Source organism: Leopardus geoffroyi, chromosome A1, assembly GCF_018350155.1.
Source record: "Leopardus geoffroyi isolate Oge1 chromosome A1, O.geoffroyi_Oge1_pat1.0, whole genome shotgun sequence".
In the NCBI taxonomy this organism is placed as follows: Eukaryota; Metazoa; Chordata; class Mammalia; order Carnivora; family Felidae; genus Leopardus; species Leopardus geoffroyi.
Window position 1 is genome coordinate 2,101,083 of NC_059326.1, and position 22,241 is coordinate 2,123,323.

The 22,241-nt window shown below is 41.6% G+C and overlaps 1 protein-coding gene across 3 annotated transcripts; it reads right to left on the reverse strand.

Annotated features, from left to right (window-relative positions):
• Window positions 1-581: 581 nt before the first annotated feature.
• On the reverse strand, window positions 582-22,063 carry SKA3 (spindle and kinetochore associated complex subunit 3). 3 transcript variants are annotated; one of them, XM_045453132.1, is made up of 10 exons: window positions 21,890-21,992; window positions 21,282-21,329; window positions 18,259-18,320; window positions 17,968-18,133; window positions 14,396-14,807; window positions 11,932-12,017; window positions 6,453-6,538; window positions 4,641-4,844; window positions 2,780-2,910; window positions 582-2,478 (listed from the first exon to the last, which is right to left on the reverse strand). In XM_045453132.1, exons 1-9 carry the CDS (start codon window positions 21,990-21,992, stop codon window positions 2,782-2,784), a joined length of 1,296 nt encoding a protein of 431 aa, XP_045309088.1. In that variant the 3' UTR covers window positions 582-2,478; window positions 2,780-2,781. The 3 variants fall into 3 exon arrangements, with proteins under 3 accessions (XP_045309088.1, XP_045309161.1, XP_045309237.1); XM_045453205.1 differs by lacking the exon at window positions 21,282-21,329 and having other exon boundaries at window positions 21,890-22,063; XM_045453281.1 differs by lacking the exon at window positions 4,641-4,844.
• Window positions 22,064-22,241: the final 178 nt, after the last annotated feature.

Consider the following 22,241-nt stretch of genomic DNA (forward strand, 5'->3'; position numbering starts at 1 on the left):
GGATCGGCCCTCGCAGGCTTGACTTGGGCCAAAGGCCCGGCAACCGGCCGCTGTGGCCCGGGGCTGCGACGCTGCTCCGTGGCGCCCGGAGCTCGGCCGTGAGTTCTTCCGGGAAACCTGGAACGCCGTTTCCCCTCAAAGGCCGGTGGTGGGCGGACTGACGCGGAACCTCCAGCCACGGGAGGGCATTCGCTAAGCGGGGCGGCCGGGGAAAGTTCCTTCGAGAGCAGTGTGTGTGACGCCCCGCGGCAGGAAGGGGCGGAAAAGGCGAGCTGGCCCGTGCGGAGAGCACGAGCTGCGAGCGAAGAGGGACAAGTGGCCCAAGGTCAGATCGAATAGGGCCGCGGAGGCCGCCTCAGAGATCTTGGGTTTCATTTCGAAAGCACAGGGGGACACCGAAGGGTTTTAAGCCAGGAGACAGGCTTGCCGGATCCCGACCCTCGGAGCCTAATAAGCTGGAAGCATCGCAGCGCGAAGTAACGGGAACTAGGGCCATGGGGGAAGAGTGGAAAGGGCTGCGGGGGAGAAGTTTCGGGCAAATGGAAGTCGAGGGGCCGCCGCGAAAAAAGCAGGCGACCGGAAACGCTTACTTCGGTCTTTATTTCGCGTCTGAAGACACCTGAGGCTTCTCACCCCCACCCTCTTTCCAGCCCACTGCGAACTTCCTTCCCTGGGTCCCCGTCGAGGTTAGTGCTGTCGGGGGCTCCCGGGTGGCTCGGTGGGTTGAGCATCCAACTTTGGCTCAGGTCATGATCTCACGGTTCGCGGGTTTGAACTGTGTGTCCCGCTCGGTGCTGACAGCTGGGGGCCTGGAGCCTGCCTCGGACGCTGTGCCTCCCTCTCTGCCCCGCTCACGCTCTCTCAAAAACAAACGTAAAAAACAAAAAACTAGTGCCGTCAACGACCTGTTTCGCCAAGCCCAGTGGTCGCTTCTGTCTTTTCACTCGGATCCTCAGCAATATTGATAGAGTTGATCACTCTCTGTGAAATATTTTCTGCCTTCACCGGCCTCTTCTCGACCTCCTTTGCTAGAGTGCTCCGCCTCTTTCTTCCAAAGTCAGGGGAACCCCAGGCTTGAGTCCCGAATATGCTTCGCGTCCACCCCTCCCTCCTTCGGCCGTCTCATCTGCTCTTGGATCTATGTGCGTGTAGCTCCAGAAAACCGCCAACAAGAGCTTGACAGCAATTCGGGAGTCATATATAAAATTGACCAGAGCTTTCCCTTGAAAAATAAAACTGAAAAACTTGCAGATAATTATGTTACACTACAGTTAACAAAAATTAAGTTATAACCACATAGTAATTCCTAGAACAAAGAATCATCAAGTGTTGTTTTAGGGATGATCTTCTAACAGGATGAGAAGAGCACGGTGGGACAGGTCTTCACATTGGACTTCCGAGGCACAGGCATAAAAGAGGGTCGGGTCATCTTTCCTGCGTCCAATTTCCCAAGCCTAAGCCTTTGAAGGTTAGTAGGCTGGGGACACTGAAGCACCTTGTCAAGATACTTGCAAACTGCTGCTTCTCAATTTTAACTGGTGTCCACAGAGGACAGGCCCTTCTTCTCCCTCTGGCTGTAATCTGGAGTTCGCCAGCATTACTTGCATGAACTTAGAACTACTTCCTGGGCTTGGACAGGGAGGCCTGAAGCTATCAGAGGGCTCAAGAGACAAGGGCCCCTGCCTCCTGGGGTCCCAGGTGACAGTCCACAGAAGGGCACCTGGCCCAGGAAGAGTCCTCAAAACCTTCCACATAGAGGCTCGGGGTGTGCTGGGTGGCCAAGCTGGAGAGAGGGAACGCTGAGAGGGTCAGCAGCCACGTGGTGGATGGAGTGGACTGGAGAGGACAGAACTGACGCGTACGAAGAAGCTGTGAGTAAAAACAAAAGGCACGCGTCCTGCTGGGTGAGCCCCTGGCTCTGGTGGTCCGCCCGAGGCCGTCCGCGGTATAGTCACCCAGGCCTGCGGCCTCCTCCCTCTTCCTAAATTAACTTAAGCTGTCATCTGTAGACAACAGTCTTAAGAGAGCGCTGCTGAGCTAAAAGGTGTGAAAGGCTCGGGGACAGTCGTGAGAGGAGACAGGACAAGGACAGAGCCAGAATCAAGGGAGGAGCCCAGCTCTGGCTGACGGCACCACCACCCCGCCACGAGAAGATCAGGATGGCCTTGTTGGAAGTCACAAACATTTAAGAACTTTAAGCTTTTTACCCTGCGTCCTAGTATCTCTCAACCATTTTGTTAGATCAGGCAGGTGAATGTGAAGTCAGTGCAGTCGTAACGACAACTTTAACAATGGAATAGCTGAGTAAGATCGAGGTTAAATGGAGTCAAATCTTAACAAAAAGCACATCTGTGTCCGTGTTCATCTTTACTCTGGGCTGGCTTGGAAAAAGGGGGAAGATGTGGGGCTACACGACGAGTCCATCCCGCTCCGCTTCCACCGCCTTCTGTTCTGTGTCTACAAAACTTGCAAAGTTTTCTGCAAAAAGATACAAAGTTTAAGAAAAATCCATGAGCTATAATAGACATCAACAACACAAATGACAGAACACCGTGACTATATATTTTTGCACTTAGAAAACCGTGTGCCCAGTGACATCATCCTACTTGCTAGTGTGGGGATCTGAACTGCAGGGACAGCAAGCTCAGTATCCCGAGAGCCAGAGTTGGGCTGTTAACCTGTTAAGCTGGCAAATGTCAAAACATTTTACTACCATCTGAAAGCTCATTTGTAAGTCTTCCTCCAATAACACAGGTGATTTCTCTGGAATGGTGCCTACCTTCACCAGTTTTCTTTGTTGCCAGCACCTCGGGCGCTCGGTGCTCCGTATTTGGCGAGGAATGCTTTGCCGGGTGGCACGGCTCTCACTGCCACTGGAGTAGCTAGGTTCGAATTGTATTTTGATAAAATCTGAAACAAAACAAATTCCTTTTTATCAAGTCCCAAGAACTACACAACAAACTTGGAAGGTGTTATAAAATACTCAAGAAAAGCCAAGAAAAGGGGCTCAGCTCAGTTGGTTAAGTGTCCGACTCTTGGTTTTGGCTCAGGTCATGACCTCACGGTTTGTGAGTTCGAGCCCCGCGTCGGGCTCTGTGCTGACAGTGTGGAGTCTGCTCAGGATTCTCTCTCTCCCTCTCTTTCTGCCCCTCCCCCACTTTCTCAAAAATAAACTTACCCCCAAAAAAATCTTTAAAAAAAAAAAAGCCAAGAAAAATGTAAAAATATGGGTTATTTGAAACAGTAATTTTTCAGCAGCACAGACATTCAACAGCAAAGAAAGGATGGAGTTTGAAATTGAACTTTGAGGTAGAGGCTTGACTTCTGAAGCCTTCTAAAATGTACTCTGAGATTAGTGGAAGTAAAATAGGCAGCAACATATCCCCGAGAGCAAATTAAGCCTTTACAACACTGTCAGGGAAAATCTATCTAGGAAAGAGGCAAAATATGTGCTCAAAAGATGATCAGCTACTAAGATTATGAAAAGGAGACTCTGAAATATCAGCTATGATTTTTTTTCACAAAGAGGTGATACATGACATACAAGGATCCCCCCCTTTCACGTAGAAATAAAAAGGAGGATCGACCACAGCAAAGTAGAAACTCTAGATAAACTCCTATAAAGATAGAAGACGCTCACCCGATTTTCTAATGTCCAGGAAAACAGAGAAGACCGAAAACAAAGGGTAGCAAATACTTTCTTGATATCACAGGATGAGTCCGCTCTCTTGGCATTTAGGTATTACTCCAAGTAGCCACGGCTCTCCACAAGCGAGGTAGTTTGCGAGAACGGTTCTGAACGACTCCACTTGCCTGAGCGACAGCTGCCACTCTAACTTCTATTAGGGTGGGGATGACTGGTGGCGACAGGGTAGAGTTGGTAGTCCTTACAGATCGGTAGTAGACTAGAGGTAAGTGGTGTACAAAACAATCAGACATTCTTGGGGCGCCTGGGTGGCTCAGTCGGTGAAGCGTCCGACTCTCGATCTCGATTCAGGTCATGATCTCACAGTTCGTAGGACAGAGCCCCGAGTCAAGCTCTGTGCTGACGGCGCGGAGCCTGCTTGGGATTCTTTCCTTCCCTCGCTCTCTCTGCCCCTCCCCCGCTCACGCCTGTGCACTTGTGTGCTCTCTTATAAATACATAAACATTAAAAAAAAGAATCAGATATTCTAACATGTAAGTCAGTGTTTCTCAAACTGATGTCCAAGACGTCTCAGGTTCAAGAAACACGTTATCCATGATACCCTACCCTGGAGAATGGGGGGGTACGTGGCATTTCCGATTTTGCCAGCCATACCTCCAATGGAAAAAATGGTCAACGTGGCAATGGCAGTTGAACAATTATTATAAAATATCATAAGAGGACATTTCAGAACGTGAAGTTGAAGGTAAAGAGAAAATGCACCATGAGGAAATAAAAGTATGATGAAATCCTGAGCTCATGCTCAGTCTGAAGAGCCTTATCCAGGCACTCTCAGAAGGGACTGAGAGCCCAGAATTCGGATTTTCTCAGTACACAAACCAGCACATTAGCCCGATGAGAAATAAGATGGTTTTTATACAGTTTCAGGTCGTTAATATAAATGTCTAATTTTGAAAAGAATGTATCAGAAAAAGAAACAGCCTGGGAAAATAACCTGAAGAATATCTTCCGGAATGGTAGTGACTTCTGGAGGTGTAGGTGTTCTCAGCAGATTCTCGTAAGAAGAAATTACGGGAGAAGAGGGATCCGCAAAACTCTCAAAACACTTCTCCGAATTTAAAACTAACGATGTACAGTCTTTCATTTCCAAATCGTTTGATGAACTATTTGTTTCCGATAACGGATAATTTGTGGATCCCTATTGAACAGAAGTAAATCATTAAATTATGATGGCATAAAACACAGTAAATAAAAATTAGTCAATTTTAGTTCTGTTGCACAAAAATGACCCGCTCTTCCTCGACCGATTACTAAAGAAAATGTAGGAAACAAAGAAATGGCACATGGAGAACAAAATAGTCTCTTCTTACTAATAAAGGCTGAGCTACAGCTTCTTATGAAAACTAAACGGGCCTGACTGAACAAGGTTAGAGGGACTCACCCACCCAGTTTCAGGCAACACTAAGCTGTCCCAGGTAAGAGTAACACCATGGATGAGCAAAAGTGTCACCACACGCCCTCACTCTTGACACAAAGAAAGCCCGTGTGAGGTAAACTTAGCATGCAATTCGTGCTAATCTGAACAACCCAGTAAATCACCTCCTCTCTCTAGGGTCAGAGTTAATAGAGTCACATCAGCAGGGGGCCTTCCACAAGAACAGGAACACAAGGAGTGAATTCATCGAAAGTGGCAAGTACTAGCAGGAGATAACCTGATAGGTACTTCAACTGATACTAGTATTTTGTCCGTCTAGCTATTCCGTCCAATAGAGTAGCAACAAGCCACACGGGTCTATTTAGATTTAATTTGAAATTCATCAAGTTTTTAAAAGCAAAAATTAGCTCCTCAGATGTACTAGCCACATTTTACGGATAGCCCAGCCTACTGTGTTGGTTGTCTTAAGTGTTCATAGTGACTTCAAAAAAGGGAGGAGGTATGATTATATTAATTTGTTCATCGAGTAATATTTGGAAAAAGCATAAAAATCACCCATGAATCTGTGACCTGGAGACAATCACATTTTGGTGTGTTTTTATCCATTCTTTTATTCTTTTTACTTGAAATAAAATATATATATATATATATTGTGTGTGTGTGTGTGTGTGTATACATGCACATGCATGTCATTTTCCATCATTAAGTATTTTTAAAACATTCTTTTTATGTTCTTATCTGTGCTTTAACACATATGTTAGGGGTGCCTGGGTTCAGTGGGTTCAGCATCCAACTCTTCTTTCGGCTCAGGTCATGATCTCATGGTTCGTGAGTTTGAGTTCCGTATCCGGCTTTGCACTGTCAGTGCGGAGCCTGCTTTGGATTCTCTCTTTCCCCCGGCCCTCTCCCACTCTCTCTCTCTCAAAATAAATAAATAAATATTTTAAAAAATAATAAAAACATAACGCTAGTTACAGAACACCATACACAGCCTAGTGTAGTTTGCTTCTGTGCTACCACTTGACATCTAGATTTTTCCCATGCTTTGCTCTTATAAATAATGCTGTTCCTTCCTCTATAAACTCCTTGTTATAATTCTTTGTGCCAATGTACCTTAGAGTAAATTCTGAGACACGGTTAAAGGGCATGAGAATTTTAAAGCTTTTGCTATATGCTGCCAAATTCCCCTAAATTCCCCTCTAGAAATATGTAAATGTACTCTTAAAGGCTGCAGTAGTCTAAGTGGTTTTTTTTTCCTTTTTAACTGAAGTATAGTTGACAGACAATATTAAAACAGACTGCGTCTAGAAATAGTAGCGTATATAGGTCATCAGGAAAAAGATCAGAGCTTTCAAGGTTATGGAAACGTACCAAAGCTATACTGTTCTTTGTAGAAGGAATTTTCAAACCAGGAGTGCAGAACGTGGGTACCAAGGGGGAATCTGTATAGTCGCCATCTAAGAGACACAAACAATGGCATGAAAATATACATTTGAAAATAAAGTTGAGGGGCACCTGGGTGGCTCAGTCGGTTGGGCGGCTGACTTCGGTTCAGGTCATGACCTCACAACTTGTGAGTTCGAGCCCCACGTCAGGGCTCTCTCAACTATTTAAAAAAAATTTTTTTTAATGTTTATTTATTTTTGAGAGACAGAGTGTGAGCAGGGGAGGGGCAGAGAGAGAGGGAGACACAGAATCCAAAGCAGGCTCCAGGCTCTGAGCTGTCAGCACAGAGCCTGACATGGGGCTCAAACCCACGAACCAAAAGATTATGACTTGAGCCGAAGTCAGATGCTTAACCGACTGGGCCACCCAGGCATCCCAAGATTTCAACTTTTACGTTATAGTCAATATAATTTGTGTACTTTATGTTTAAGAACTCAAGAAATCAGCTACAGTGTGTGCTTGACTAGACAGGAAGAAACAAAACTTCATATTCGCTTATCATCGGCACTAATAAAAGTTCAGCAAGGTATAAGGGCAATATACAAAAACAAAAATCAGTAGTTCTAGCAAAAGAGCAACAAGCAATTAAAAATATAATCTGATAGAAGATCTTTTTCTTAATATGAAATTTATTGTCAAATTGGTTTCCATACAACACCCAGTGCTCATCCCAACAGGTGCCCTCCTCTATGCCTGTCACCCACTTTCCCCGCCCTCCCACCCACCCACCCACCCACCCACCAACCCTCAGTTTATGAGAGAAGACATTTTTTACAACAGCAACAAAGAAGACAAGACGCCTACAGGTAACTCTATCAAAATCTGTATAAACTTTCTGGAGAAGATCAAATTTCTAAAGAAGAAAAGAGGGAAGGAAGAGGACAAGGAAGGTCGCCTACCTTCTAAGACACTAGGATTTACTCTAAAGCCATAACTGACTATCAGAACAAGAAAGAGATTTCAGAAACAGAACCATGTGTATACAGACATTTAATGACTCTAACACATAGACATTTAATGACTCTAACATGCTTTTTTAAGACAAAGCAGTCTTAAAAAAAATCAAAGAGAAAAAGTAAACGTGTTAGAGAAATGATCAGACTAGGAAAATTTTATTATGTCTAAAAATCAAGTGCTGGGAAAGATGGAGAAATAGGAACAGAAACACTGCTGGTGGGAATCAGAACAGCCGCTCTTGGGTGGCAATTAAGCATTTTCCAGAATACGGAAGATATGCATCACCTTTGATCTAGAAATGCCACTCCTGGATGTAACACATGTACACAAGGAACAAAGTCATCAGAGCACTGCCTGTAGGAGTAAAGAAGTAAAAAACAACTACCCCTTAATAAGCAAATGAATAAATGAAATTTGGCTTATTCATGTAACGCTTAAAAATTAAGATGAACTTGGGGCGCCTGGGTGGCGCAGTCGGTTAAGCGTCCGACTTCAGCCAGGTCACGATCTCGCGGTCCGTGAGTTCGAGCCCCGCGTCGGGCTCTGGGCTGATGGCTCAGAGCCTGGAGCCTGTTTCCGATTCTGTGTCTCCCTCTCTCTCTGCCCCTCCCCCGTTCATGCTCTGTCTCTCTCTGTCCCAAAAATAAATAAACGTTGAAAAAAAAAAAAATTAAGATGAACTGGATTTACATGGAGTGAACGAAAAAAAAAAAACAAGTGACAAAATAAAAATTGGATGTTGTAACTTAAATAAAATTTTCAAACAACACAACTATACTTTAGAATAATCATCACTTTAGGGGAGGAAGGGAAGGAGAATAAGGGAGTAGGGATTTAGCTTTATGTGTAACGGTAAGAGAAAGATCTTAAGCAAATGTGGTACGATGCTAACATCTACTTAATCTGAAATCTGCATGGAGACAGTCAAACATGTGGGACTCTAAGACAGCCTCTGAAGAGGCAGTGGAACGGAGATAGTGCATCAAGCTGAGCGCCTGGAAGAGCAGTGAGGTCTGCGAAGCAGGAACTGGAAAATGCTTGCCCAGTGGCACTGACTCCAGGGGAACAGGATGAAAGCAAGTGAGGCTAAAAGTCTAGTCTTTGCAAGAAACAGAAAACCAGAGTAGCAGCTCCAAACGGTGTAGAGTCGTGGGTTCTGAGCTCACTCTACGTGTCCAGTGCAGGCGACCTGAGTCAAGCAGTTAACATAAAAACGTGTGCGATCGGTAAACCTGTGGGGCCTTGGCTGGGGCAAGCATGAAATGGTTCCACAGGACTCCGTGACAACCCATGACACTGAAAACAACTTCATCTGAGAGGAGTTAAAAACGAAGAGCCTGGCAATCCCTATCAAAATAACACCAGCAGTCTTCCCAGAGCTAGAACAAACGATCCTAAAATTTCTATGGAACCAGGAAAGACCCCGAATAAAGAATCTACTCCTGAAATCACTGTTGCACTATATGCTAACTAACTTGGAGGTAGATGAAAAAAAAAAAAAAAAAAAAAGACGAAAAGCCTGTAAGGAAACACACCTCCAAGAAAGAGAATCAGAGCAATAAACAAAAGTATTAACACCTTAAACAGTTTTCCAAATACATGTGTCTAAAATGTTCAGAGATAAAGGAAGGCACAGAAATCATAAGGCAAGGGAACAGGATTATGGAAGGGAAAAAAAAGAACAGTCACGTTTGAAGGGAAAAACATGTAAGACAGAAAATGTAGTCCCTGGAATAAAAATTCAATGGATTAAAATAATAATTTAGACTCAGTATAAAAGAAATATAGCAAAGTGGAAGAAAGTTCCAACTAAAGCACAAGGTAGCATAGAGAAAAGGAAAATATCAAAGGGAAGTTAACAAACCAAGGAGACTGAAGGAGAACATTCTAAAATCTGTTACAGAGATTCCAGTAGAAAAAAACTGAAGAATTAGGGAAGAGGTAATCTTATTAAAGAGATAATCTCAGAGTATTTTCCAAAATTGATGACATGAGTTCTTAGTTTGAAAATCACACCAAATTCTAAACGCAATAAATAAGAACAAACTTATTTTAAAATTACAGAGAAATGTAGAATATCAAAGATAATGACAAAAATCTTACGACCGGGAAGAAAAGACCACAGATCTACACAGGAAAGCACATCAGGCCCACAGGACTCTGCTCATCAGGAATGGGCACCAGATCACAATGAAATAATTTCTGTATAAAATTTTGAAGAAAGTCAGCTATCTATTGTCTATTTCCAGCTAAATCACTGTTCCAAAATGAATGACAGAGAAAGGAAAAAGAGATCTTCAGACACAAAACCAGAGACCACTTCTCACAGACGAGAAGTATCTCAAAGAACTGCTGAAGAAAACTAGACCCAGAAGGAATGAGTGGGATGTAAGAAGCAACAGTAAAGAAAGAAAATGGTAAACAAATGACGAATTTTCACTAGGTATAGACTCTAAGAATCATACTAAGGGTACTTTTGTGGCATAAGAATAGAGTCAAACTAAAATATGATACAATCTCTCTTAACAAACCGTCACTGAACCAAAGTTCTAATGGATAAACCTAAGCCTGCCATTCCCTCCGGCAAATACACTGCCTGTGGTATACGGAAGTTTTTTCGTCAGCAAGCTGTTCTTTAAAAAATCCCTCCCGGGGACACCTGGGTGGCTCAGTCGGTTCAGACTCTCGATTTCAGCTCAAGTCACGATCTCACGTCTTGTGAGTGAGCCCACGTTGGGCTCTGCACAGAGCGCACACAGCCTGCTTGGGACTCTCTCCCTCTCTCTTCCCCTTCCCTGCTCGTGCTCTTTCTCTAAAAATAAATAAACTTTAAAAAAGATGTTTAAAAAAATCCATCCCACTTCAGAAGCAATACACAAATATTCTCCTATATCATTTCCTTTCCTTTTTTTTTTTTTTTTTGCTTAAAATTCATTTATTTATTTTGACAGAGGGAGAACATGTGAGATGGGGGGGGGGGAAGAGAGAGAGGGAGACACAGAACCAAAAGCAGGCTCCTCACTGTCAGCGCAGAGCCCCACGAGGGGCTTGAACCCATGAACCACGAGATCATGACCTGAACTGAAATCAAGAGTTAGATGCTTAACCGACTGAGCCACCCAGGTGCCCCCCGCTCATCATTTTCTAAAAAGTTTATGCTCCACTGGGAACTGACTCTTGGTATGTACGAGATGGTCCACTCTCTCCCTCTTTGGTACAGACAGGCTCTTTCCTACAAGCTGAGCTCTAAGTTTACTACGAGTCATTTGTCTTTCTTCACACCTGTTGATGCCAGAAATACTTGTTAATTTAATAACATAATTTAATATGTCAGTGAAATTAGTACCAAAAGAATTTTTCTGAAAAGATGTTCCTAAGTTTGGAAGACTTGATAAAGACAAGTTACTTTTAAAAATATGGCAATAGGGGCACCTGGGTGGCTCAGTCGGTTGAGCGTCCGACTTCGGCTCAGGTCATGATCTCACGTCTCGTGGGTTCGAGCCCCACGTCAGGCTCTGTGCTGACAGCTCAGAGCCTGGAGCCTGCTTCGGATTCTGTGTCTCCCTCTCTCTCTGCCCCTCTCCCGCTTGCACTCTCTCTCAAAAATAAATAAACATAAAAATTTTTTTTTAAATGTGGCAATAAATTTGACAGAGATTAGACAATTATAATTAATCAAGAAATCACAAAACTCTAGAATGTTTTCTTTTATATTTTTGTGAAAACTGATGTTTTTGTAGTTGGTGGGACAAATATGAAAACACTGTATGAAATTTTTCTTTAAGTTCTTGTAGTATTTTAAAAAAACAATTTGAAATGGTAGCTACTGTATTCTAAGTGTAGTTTATGTAAGAAAAATAATGTAGAATCTGATCAATGGGCTGAAGCTAAATTTTAAAAAAAGGTACTGTTGATTCTGTATCAGAAGTTTGGTGAATGAATATATATTTATGTTTTAAGTTAAAATGTTAGAAACAAACAGGCTGGCAAATATTTTTTTTTAATGTTTATTTTTGAGAGGGAGAGAGAGAGACACAGCAAGCACACATGAGCAAGGGAGGGGCAGAGAGAGAGAGAGGGAGACACAGAAGACAAAGCAGGCTCCAGGCTCTGAGCTGTCAGCACAGAGCCCATCGTGGGGCTTGAACTCACGAACTGTGAGATCATCACCTGAGCTGAAGTCAGACACTCATCCGACAGAGCCACCCAGGCGCTCCAGATAAATATTGGCTATAATCAGGAAAACTATGAAAAGCATACCGGAAAATTCTCTTTCTCTAGTATGAAATCATGCCGCACCCAATGGGATAGAACTTTACATAACTCAATAGCATGAACTGACAAGATGCAGAAGGACTATGGGGGTGTCTAAGATGATAGAACCATTTTTGTACAAAGATAATCTAGAAAAAGGATAGCTGAGAAGTAATGTGATTCTTATACTCACCATTTTTTTTCAACTGCTGGATTATGAGGCCAGGAGTAGCAAAGAAATGATTACTGGTCACCGGTTCTGATTCTATGGCCTCCTCACTGGCGTGATTCATAGGGAAATTATAAGGTGTAAAAAAAAAAAAAAAGTTAATATTGAACCTCTGGGAAAAAATTCAGTCTTGCTATATACTGTCCAGTGTAGACAAATATTCAGTTCCATTCTGTGTAACACAAGTCCCAATGAACTGTGTGTGTGTGTTTTTTTTTTAATTAATGTACACACATGGCTCAAAAAAGGGTATGAACCATTTGGTATTGACAGCCTTGACTGCCAAGCAGGCTAAGAACCCCTGACTTAAGGGAAAGCCGTAAGTGTAACTCATCAGTTCAAATACAGGAGCTATATAGTTCATGGTTTCAAAACCATAAAGTGGAATTTTGCAACCAGTTTACAGATATAAATTAAGAACTTGTCATTTTTTTAGACTAAAAAAGACTGATCCCTGTCATCTAAGGATGTTCTAGCCATTTACTCAGATGTCTGGAATATAAAGAGGAGTATCATCAAATAACTATAAGATGGTTCAACTAACCAATTGTCCTGGCATAATTTACTGAATAATTTTTACTTCTGTAATATATATATTTATATGTATCTGTATATTATATATTTTACTATTTGGTCATATTCCCTCATTACTATTATTTTTTATTACTATTTCACTACTCTTTAAGATTTTATGTTTTTAAGTAATCTTTACCCCCAACATAGGGCTCGAACTCATGACCTCATGAGTTCTCTTGAGTTCTCTTGAGTTCTCATGAGTGCTCTTCCGACTGAACCAGCCAGGCACCCCCTTTTTAGCTACTTTTACTTATTATTCTTCCAAGTAAATTTTAGAGTCATTTTATCATTTACTTAAAAAAAATCCTATCAAGGCTTTGTTGTAAATGCACAACATCTATAAATTAATTTGTCATGATTAAGCATCTTAACAACATTCAGCCAGTCTATCAGGATGAAGAAAAAACATTATATTCCCCACTTTTTCCTTTACTTAACCCAGAAATATTTATGGTTTTTATCATGTAGATCTTTTTACCCACGACTGGCATCAGTATTTCACTTTTTTGTCGCAAATTTGAATGGATTTTTTTCTACTCCGTTTAGGAACTAGTTATTAATAAAATATTGGAAAACATTATTTTAAATGGTTAACTCACCACTATATAAAATATATCTTCTATGAGCCTCTTTCTTCAAGTTTGAGATGTGAATTTTTTGAGTTGCCCATGTACAAAACATGGCCTAGAAATACTTGTTACTGGCCAGAGTTATCAAGAATGATGTTAAATAATGGTGACAGATAGCTTCACTATTGTTAGATACTTATAATTTATCATGTTAATGAAGTACTCTATTTGGAGTTTGACCAAACATTTTAAAGGAACGGGTATCAAATTTTACCAAATCCTTAAGGCACCCAGGTGGCTCAGTCAGTTAGGCGTCTGACTCTTGATCTCGGTTCATGATCTCACAATGAGTGAGATTGAGCCCTCTGACAGCACAGAGCCTGTTTGGGATTCTCTCTCTCCTTCTCTCTTTGCCCTTCCCCCATCTGCACTCTCTCTCTCTCAAAATAAATAAACTTAAAAAAAATTTTTTATCAAATTCCTTATTGGCATCTATTAAGATTATCCTTTTTTCCCTTATTAAATCCAATCATTAAAATGTATGTTATGGGCTTCAAGTATTAAACTATCTTTGCATTCCTGAGATAAGCTTAACTTGTGAGTTATCTACTATGCTTGTAATATTCTGTGAATTCAATCTGTGAGTAGTTTAATTGGGACTTTACATTATTATTCATCAAGTGGACTGGTTATAGTTTTCTCTTGCATGCTCTGTCAATGTGTGTATCAAGGGTATGTCAACCTCATAAACTAACCTCAGTGTTTTCTGTCTTAGATGTTTTAGAAAAAGAACTTTTTAAAGTAGGTTTCATGTCTGCCACGGAGCCCAGCGTGGGGCCTTAGTATGGGGGCAGAACTCACGATGCTGAGATCAAGATCTGGACTGAGATCAAGAGTTGCACACTTAACCAAGTGAGCCACCTAGGTGCCCCCAAAAAGAGCTTTTTTAGGCTGTGCTCCAATAGAACTTTATGTACAAAAAATAGGGAGCAGGCTGGATTTGGCCTGTGGCAGTAGTCTGCAGACCCCTGATAGTGACAGTTCTTTCTAAAGATGATTATTTTCAGAGGACCTGGGTGGCTCAGTTAGTTGAACATCTGACTATTGACTTTGGCTTAGGTCATGATCTCACAGTTCATGAGTTCAAGCCCTGCAGTGGGCTCTGTGCTGACAATGTGGAGCTTGCCTGGGATTCTATCTTTCCTGCTGTCTCTGTCCCTCCTCTGCTCCTGCTCTGTCTCAAAATAAATAAATAAACTTTTTTTTTTTTTAAAGCGGCTTACCTTTTATTCTCCTTCATATTTTTAAGTCCCATCGTGTAATCTTCATTCAAACACGCAGTACAGTCAGAGATACCGAAGTGTTCTAATTTAGGAGTTACGCACTCAAAATCATCCATCTTTAGGGCACATTTTGGAGTTTTTAGTACTTTAACTACGGACTGCTTGGAAGATGGAGTTAAAATTCTGGGCTCTTCTTCATGGTCGTTTTCTGCCTGTGGAGGGTTTGGTGGAACTTGGGATATCATGTACCGCTCAAGTCCAAAATCTGAAAGTTGGGGACTCCGTGGAGACTTCTCAGAACTAGCAGTGCTTGGAATAGCAGGATTGGACAGACTGTCCTTCACATCAGGCATGTGGACATTTTCATGCTTAGTGGACTCTGAGTCAGAGTCAGTGATTTCTTGTCCATCCACTGTGAGGAAAAACCAAGGAGGTCATATTGTGGCCAAACATCAAACCACAAATCCCAAGTACTAAAGCCACATAAAATAGCTCCATCTGAAATGTCCCCAATCAGCAAAAGTCCCGATTCCCTCCTTAGTCTCTAAAGTTTTATTTCAATTGTCCCTGTAGGAAATTTCTGACATGTACCTTTTGTCTACCCAGATCCCATTTTGTCTACACATTAAAGAAGGAAAGTAAACTAAAGTATTAAAAGAAGAAAAATCAATGCAAATGGAAGTCCAATATCCTTACTCCCCCAGCTAATGTGATTTACCAATCTTTCTTAATGAATTCTGGAACTATTTTATCATTTGATGACATTAACTACAGGGTGGAATTAACTATGATCCAGATTTAACACAAAGTATAACATTAGTTTAGATTATTCATTTACAGATGCCTAAGTTAAAAAGGAAAGATTGTCACACCAAGATAAATTTTTATCCTTAGTCTGGAACGCCTGTATCAAAAGTCTGGTTGAGGAAAATAATAGGAGAGCATTAGAAAGATACGTAGTTTCTCAACCCTGAAAAGGTCATATCTGGCTCCAGACCCCATATGGTTAATCACCACACTGTACATTTCAAACTAAATAATTTACTAACAACTATGCTTTTCCCCCACAATCCTTTGCCATCTCCTGCATACATTAACGGTTAGTGAATTTGGTGTGGGACGCAAGTTGCAGTTAAAAGGTCCAGGATAGCACCTATGATGCCAAGGAACTGGAGAAGGAAAACCACTAGCTTTTAGTGTGAGAGACAACAGAAAGTCAAAGAGGATAATCAGAAAGATATGTGGATTTGGCCAGGATCTGGGCAGATAACAAATGACAGGGCTTCAGTGAGATAGCAAGGTATGGAGAATGGGATGGGTATTAGGAAAGCGCGGGACAAATGTAAAATGTGCAGCATGAAGTGGAGAAGAAAAATGAACCAGTAATTAGGGTAACAAGAAAGGAAGAGAAAATGGAGGGGGTGAGCTGAAGGAAGAGAAATTAAAATGTGTTTAGCATCCCCCATGGGACAGGCATTTGAATGTTTCACTCCAATTAATTTTCATATTAACTATTTCAAGCACAAAATATCTTAGGATATTTTTTTGTTTTTATAAAGGCACCGAACAACATTTTGGAAAACACTCAGCTGATACAGTGTAAAGAGCCAAAACTTGACCTCACATCCTCTCATTCCAAACGCTACCGTTTGTTTAAGAATAAGGAGGGAGGGAGTTACTACAAAGATCTGTTTTAGCCAACCTTGAATAGATATCATTTGGTTGCTAAATTAGAAATATGAATTGCAACAACTGTACTTGTTGAAGGAGATGGGAAAACGTTTCTCCAAAATACCTTGTTTGTTGTATTCTTTTTAAGAAGAAAGTATTTGTACTTTTGTTATGAATCGGAATGTATTTTTGTTAAGTCTGATAATGATCTTTTTTGTTTCTCTTCATCTTTTAAAGGAAAGTCTATAGTTAGAGTTAGATGGGGTCTATCAAACATTGGCATAGATCCCTGTCAGAATCTTTTGGGTCCAAAGGAACAGAAGAGGGATGAATTTAGGCTGTACATTTAGTTAGCCAGCGAAGAGATCAAACAGATTGGAGGAAGTGAAGGGGTGCACGCTTTCTCTTTGAAGGTAGGGTTTTCTTTGTTCTGACTGGCAACAGGAAACAAACTAGGATAGGACACTTTTTGCATGCATGATAAACCAGGACGTGTTAAATATGGAGTATGTACCATACCAAAAAAAAAAAAAAAAAAAGGTTATAGACTCTGGTTTCATGGCTTTTGGCCCTTGGAAGAGCTGCTGATTCACAGCGTTCTGTTTTGGCATCGTGCTTTCTGCTTTCTGTTAATTCTGAGAAATGTTAGAAGAGCCACCAAAAACTTATCCTTGTATTTATCACAAGGCTGTCACTGATAAGATTAATAAAATCATCGCGGTATCACTGCCTCACAGGGAGTTACTATCATCCCCATTTTGCAAGTGAGAAAAAAGCAATTCAGAGAAATTATCCAAGGTCACACCCCTGTAGCAACTGGTGGAGCCAGGATTTGAATCCATAGCTTGTTCACACTAAAGTCAGCTGAATTCTTTCCATTGCACCACGCAGACTGTTTAATATACCCTCCACACAGATCCCCAATATGTATTTGCTGAATGTAATTAATGCTTGATTTATGTACAAAGATCATTCTCATAACGGAAACAAAGGCACTGAAGTATGCTGAAATTAGTCCCTCACAGGTTTGGGCCCCACGATGGTTAACACCAGCTGATTAACATGCCAGGTACTATTCTAGACAAACTTTATCTCATTCAATCCTTCTACAACCTCAAAGGTAAGTAGTATTAAACATCTCCACTCTATAGATGAGATTCTGAGGTACGAGGTTAAGTAAGTGGTCAGAGATAATACAGCTAGTAAATGGTGGGATTAGAGATTTGCATTCAGATGGTCTGGCTCTACTTCTAAAACACCATGTTATCCTACCCTTCGTTAGAACTGTAAAACTTAAAAAAGGACTTTATCAGTTTATATTGCCCCCAATTTCTTGTTCTACGGAAGAAAAAATTGAGAACAAGAAAAATGAAATAGCATGCCTTACCTTCAGTCTCTCGGCTATTTTTGGCAGAGCTGACTAGAAACCAACCATCCTAAAATCATGTGGATCTATCTTGTAGTCTTCTTTAACGTTTATTTATTATTGAGAGACAGAGAGACACAGAGCATGAGCAGGGGAGGGACAGAGAGAGAGAGGGAGACACAGAATCCGAAGCAGGCTCCAGGCTCTGAGCCGTCAGCACAGAGCCCGATGCAGGGCTCGAACCCACCGACCGTGAGATCGTGACCTGGCTGAAGTCGGACGCCCAACCGACTGCGCCACCCAGGCGCCCCTCTTGTACTCTTCTTTAATCTAGCATTTTGGAAAGGAGAGGAAGGACTGTCTTTGTTTTGCCACCACCAGTCAGCACTGCATCCAGCACGGAGATTGATGAATAAATGACCACACATGACAAGTCACATAATGGCGGAGCCAGAACCAGAGTAACCGTACTGAATCACGCTGCCTTCCTTCTTTAATACTAAAACAAACGCCATAAAATGCAAATCATTCACACCTGAGCTTTTCTTGGCACGTGGATTATATCCATACTTCTGGAAAAACTCCGTTATTTTCATGATATCCATTGAATTTTTTTTCATTAGTACTTTTGTTGCCTTTATGAAACCAATGCTTTCTTGACTTTCCAAACTTGCTTTATCAAGAAGAAGAATGACATCATCCTTTTATGAGGAAAAAAAGTACATTATAATTTTTCTATCAAAAGACTTAGTCTTAAGACTAAAAGACTAAGTCTATTTAAAAATTACCACACAAAGATGATAAATTAATATTGCAGGACCCATACCTTTAGAGTCTGGACTTCAGAAAGAAGGTCATATAAAATTCTCACTGGATAATCTTCAATGTCTTCAATATGAACAGAGAAAGGAAAAAATGCAATATGGAAAAAGTACAATAAGGAAAAGGAGGAAAAAGAATAGAAAATATAATTTAGTATTGTTTCTTAGAATTATAAAATCCTTGTAGATATTTATCATTTGTTTCGTATCAATTACAAAGTATTACAGCCTTTGTTTTAAAAGTTATTAAATCATCACATCCATACAAAAAACTACAAAAATCGTAAGTATAGAGCTTGATGAACTTTCCAAGCGAACATACCTAAATAATTAGCACTGAGATCAAGAAGGAAAGAAGGGAGGGAGGGAGGGGAGAAGGAGGAAATGTAATTCCACCTAGCAATTTTTTTATAATGAGCACTTTTTGGTTCCTATTTTTAAAATCTTTGCCAATGACAACACTTACGTTTTCTTCTAAAAGCTTTATTGTTCTGCCTTTTGCATTCAGAGCTACAATCCTCCTGGAATTGATTTTTTTTTATATGGCATGAGGTAAGGATCAAGATCCATTCTTATTTTCCATTTCCATTCTTATTTCCAGGTCCAACTGACCTGGCACCATTTATCGAAAAGACATCTTTCATCCACTGTACTGTCACCTTTCTTACTAATCAGTTGCAATATATAGACTATACATCATGTAAAAGCAGTTTTTTAAAGAATTATATTTCTCTTTCTAAAACATGCCTCCTTTGAAGATCTCTTTTCACCTGTTAAAGCTGACCAATTTTTATTTGGGAAATGCAAGTCAACGTGACAGTGATACTTCATACCTACTAGTAGGACTATATTCAAAAGACAGGTAATAGTAAATGATGAGGATGTGGAGAAACCGCAACCTTCATTCATTGCTGGCAAAATGTACAATGGTGCATCCACTTTAGAAAACAATGTGGCAGCTCTTCAAAAAGTTAAACATAGGTTTACCATATGGCCCAGCAATCCTAAGTGTATACCAAAGAGACCTGAAAGCATAATGTTCACCGGAAATGTTGACATATATTCACAATATCTAAAAAGTGGAAACAACCCAAATGTTCATCAACTGATGAATAAACACAATGTGGCGTATCCATACACTGGAATATTATTCAGAAATATAACGGAATGAATCACTGATACAATGATCATCCATCAGCCTGATGGATGAACCTTGCAACATCAGGCTAAAATAAGTCAGTCACAAAAGCCTACTTTTGTATGATTCCTTTTATATGAAATACCCAGAATATACAAATATATACAGGCAGAAAGCAGATTAGCAGTTGCATAAGGCTAGGGTAGTTGGGGACGGGATCATGGGGAGTGGATATTAACAGTCACAGGGTTTCTTTTGAGGATGATGAAAATCTAAACTTACTGTAATGGTTGCACAACTCTGTGAATACACTAAAAACCATTGGACTGTATCCTTTAAGTGCTGAATTTTATATTATGTGAATTATATCTCAATAAAGAAGTTTAAAAAGTCAATCGGGGCGCCTGGGTGGTGCAGTCGGTTGGGCGTCCGACTTCAGCTAGGTCACGATCTCGCGGTCCGTGAGTTAGAGCCCCACGTCAGGCTCTGGGCTGATGGCTCAGAGCCTGCAGCCTGTTTCCGATTCTGTGTCTCCCTCTCTCTCTGCCCCTCCCCCGTTCATGCTCTGTCTCTCTCTGTCCCAAAAATAAATAAACGTTGAAAAAAAAAAATTAAAAAAAAAACAAAACAAAAAAGTCAATCAATTTAATGATTCATAAAAGCTGAAATTTTTTGGTGATCATTTTCTCTATCACATTTCCGTATATATTTTTTTAAATTTTTAAATGTTTTTATTAATTTTTGAGAGAGACAAAGAGCACGAGCAGGGGAGGGGCAGAGAGAGAGAGGGAGACCCAGAATCTGAAGCAGGCTCCAGGCTCTGAGCTGTCAACACAGAGCCGGACCAGGGGCTCGAACCCACAAACTGTGACATCATGACCTGAGCTGAAGTTGGACGCTTAAATGACTGAGCCACCCAGGTGCCCCAATACCATATTTTCTGTAATACATATTGGCCACAAATAGAAAAATCATCCCAACTTTTTCTTATAAAACCAGAACAAAGTGCAAAATTTGCGTACACAGTTAATATGCTGGTAAGAAGGTAAATTAGCACAAGAACCCAAAGTGGCACCTAGCTGGTTCAGTCTGTACAGCATGAGACTCTTGATCTCTGGGTCATGAATTCAAGCCCCACATTAGCTGTAGAGCTTACATTAAATAATGTAACAAAAAATAATAAAATATTAATAGTGGTGTCTTTGGATGGCTGAGTTACAGAAAATATTTATTTTCCTCTTTCTACTTTTCATTTCTCAAATTTTTTGTCTTGTACGTATATTGTTCTTACAGTCAAAATAAACATTTTTAAATGGCTGGAACACTATTCATAACATAACAAAAGTAAAAGGAGTCTGTGTCTACAGAGCAAGATGTTTTAAGGCAAATTACATTTATGGCATTTATAAAATAATCTCAAAACCTGAGCTACTCTTGCAATATTTTGAAAAATTTTTTATGTTTTATTTTTTCTTTTTTTGAGAGAGAGAGAGAAAGAGCGAGAGCGAGCATGAGCAGGGAAGAGCAGAGAGAGAGAGAGACACACACACAATCCGAAACAGGGTCCAGGCTCTGAGCTGTCGGCACAGAGCCCGACGCAGGGCCGGAACCCACGAACCGTGCGATCATGACCTGAACTGAAGTCGGACGCTCAACCCACGGGGCCACCCAGGGGCCCCGCAACAATTTTTTTTTAATGTCTAATACAAAGGTTAGTGGTGAAGAATTCTGCTATATTAATTTTATTTTTAAGCAGTATTGATGAGTGCCTGGCTGGCTCAATCACAAGGTCATGTGACTCTCAATCCCCAGGTCTTGAGTTTGAGCCCTGTCCTGTGCTGGGTGTCGGGGTTTCCAAAAAAGAAAAAAAAAAAAAAAAAAGGTACTCACTAGTATTGACTGACGGGTTGCTGGGGAAAATACAGGCATTTACTGCAACTGTGGGCCATTTGGGTGAGACAAAGTCAGTTTACAAGCAAAGAACCGTGCTAAATAACTGCATTTTGTTTAATTACACAGTATTTTTATTAATATCCATTATGTGACTTGAAGTATATCATGTATAAATTAGTGTGCGCATTATGAGCTCAGTCTGCCAACTTAATTTACACTTTTATTCTATGCTGTTTCTCCTCCTAACACAGTGACAGTGCTATTTCAATATTTGCGGAGAGCAAATGTGGTTGGACACAGAACTGAAAACAGCCACAACAACATACTTGAGGGGGCAGAAGAATAAGTAATAAAAAGGTGACACCTGCAGCCCCTCGGGGCCCTGCTGACGACAAACGTCGAGCGTTTTGATGGGTGTGCCACCGCCCTTCCATATCTCTTTCGAAGCACCCCTCGCCACTGTAGCTAAAATAACACACTCTCGGCCGAGTGTGTGCGTTCGCACTTGTGAAGGCCCTTCCGACCCGCCGCACTCGGGGCGGGCTGCGGGCGCCCGGGCGGGTCGCAGGAGCCGCGAAGGGCCCGACGCCCGACGCCTCACTCACCGCTGTCCTCTCCGTCCAGCGCTCGCTGCAGCCGGGCCGTCTCGCTGTCGAGGGTGATGGCCAGAGACCGTAGCTTCGCGTGGAAGCTTCGGATCAGATCCATGGATAAGGACTGCTCGGCAGGACGCGAGACGCGAGCGGATCTCACCGCTCCGGTCCGGCCCGGCCCGCCACTAGTTTGAATCTCTTGGCGCCGGAAGTGTCCCGCCTCCGCGGGGGTCGCACGAGCCCTCTCTCGCGAGAGCTGAAGTCTCGCGCGAAGCGGCAAGGAGGTTCCGGGAGGCGGACGCGCTTCCGGGGTCGTGTCCGCTGGCGCGCGGGGGAGATTGTGAACGACGCGGCCGGTGAGTTG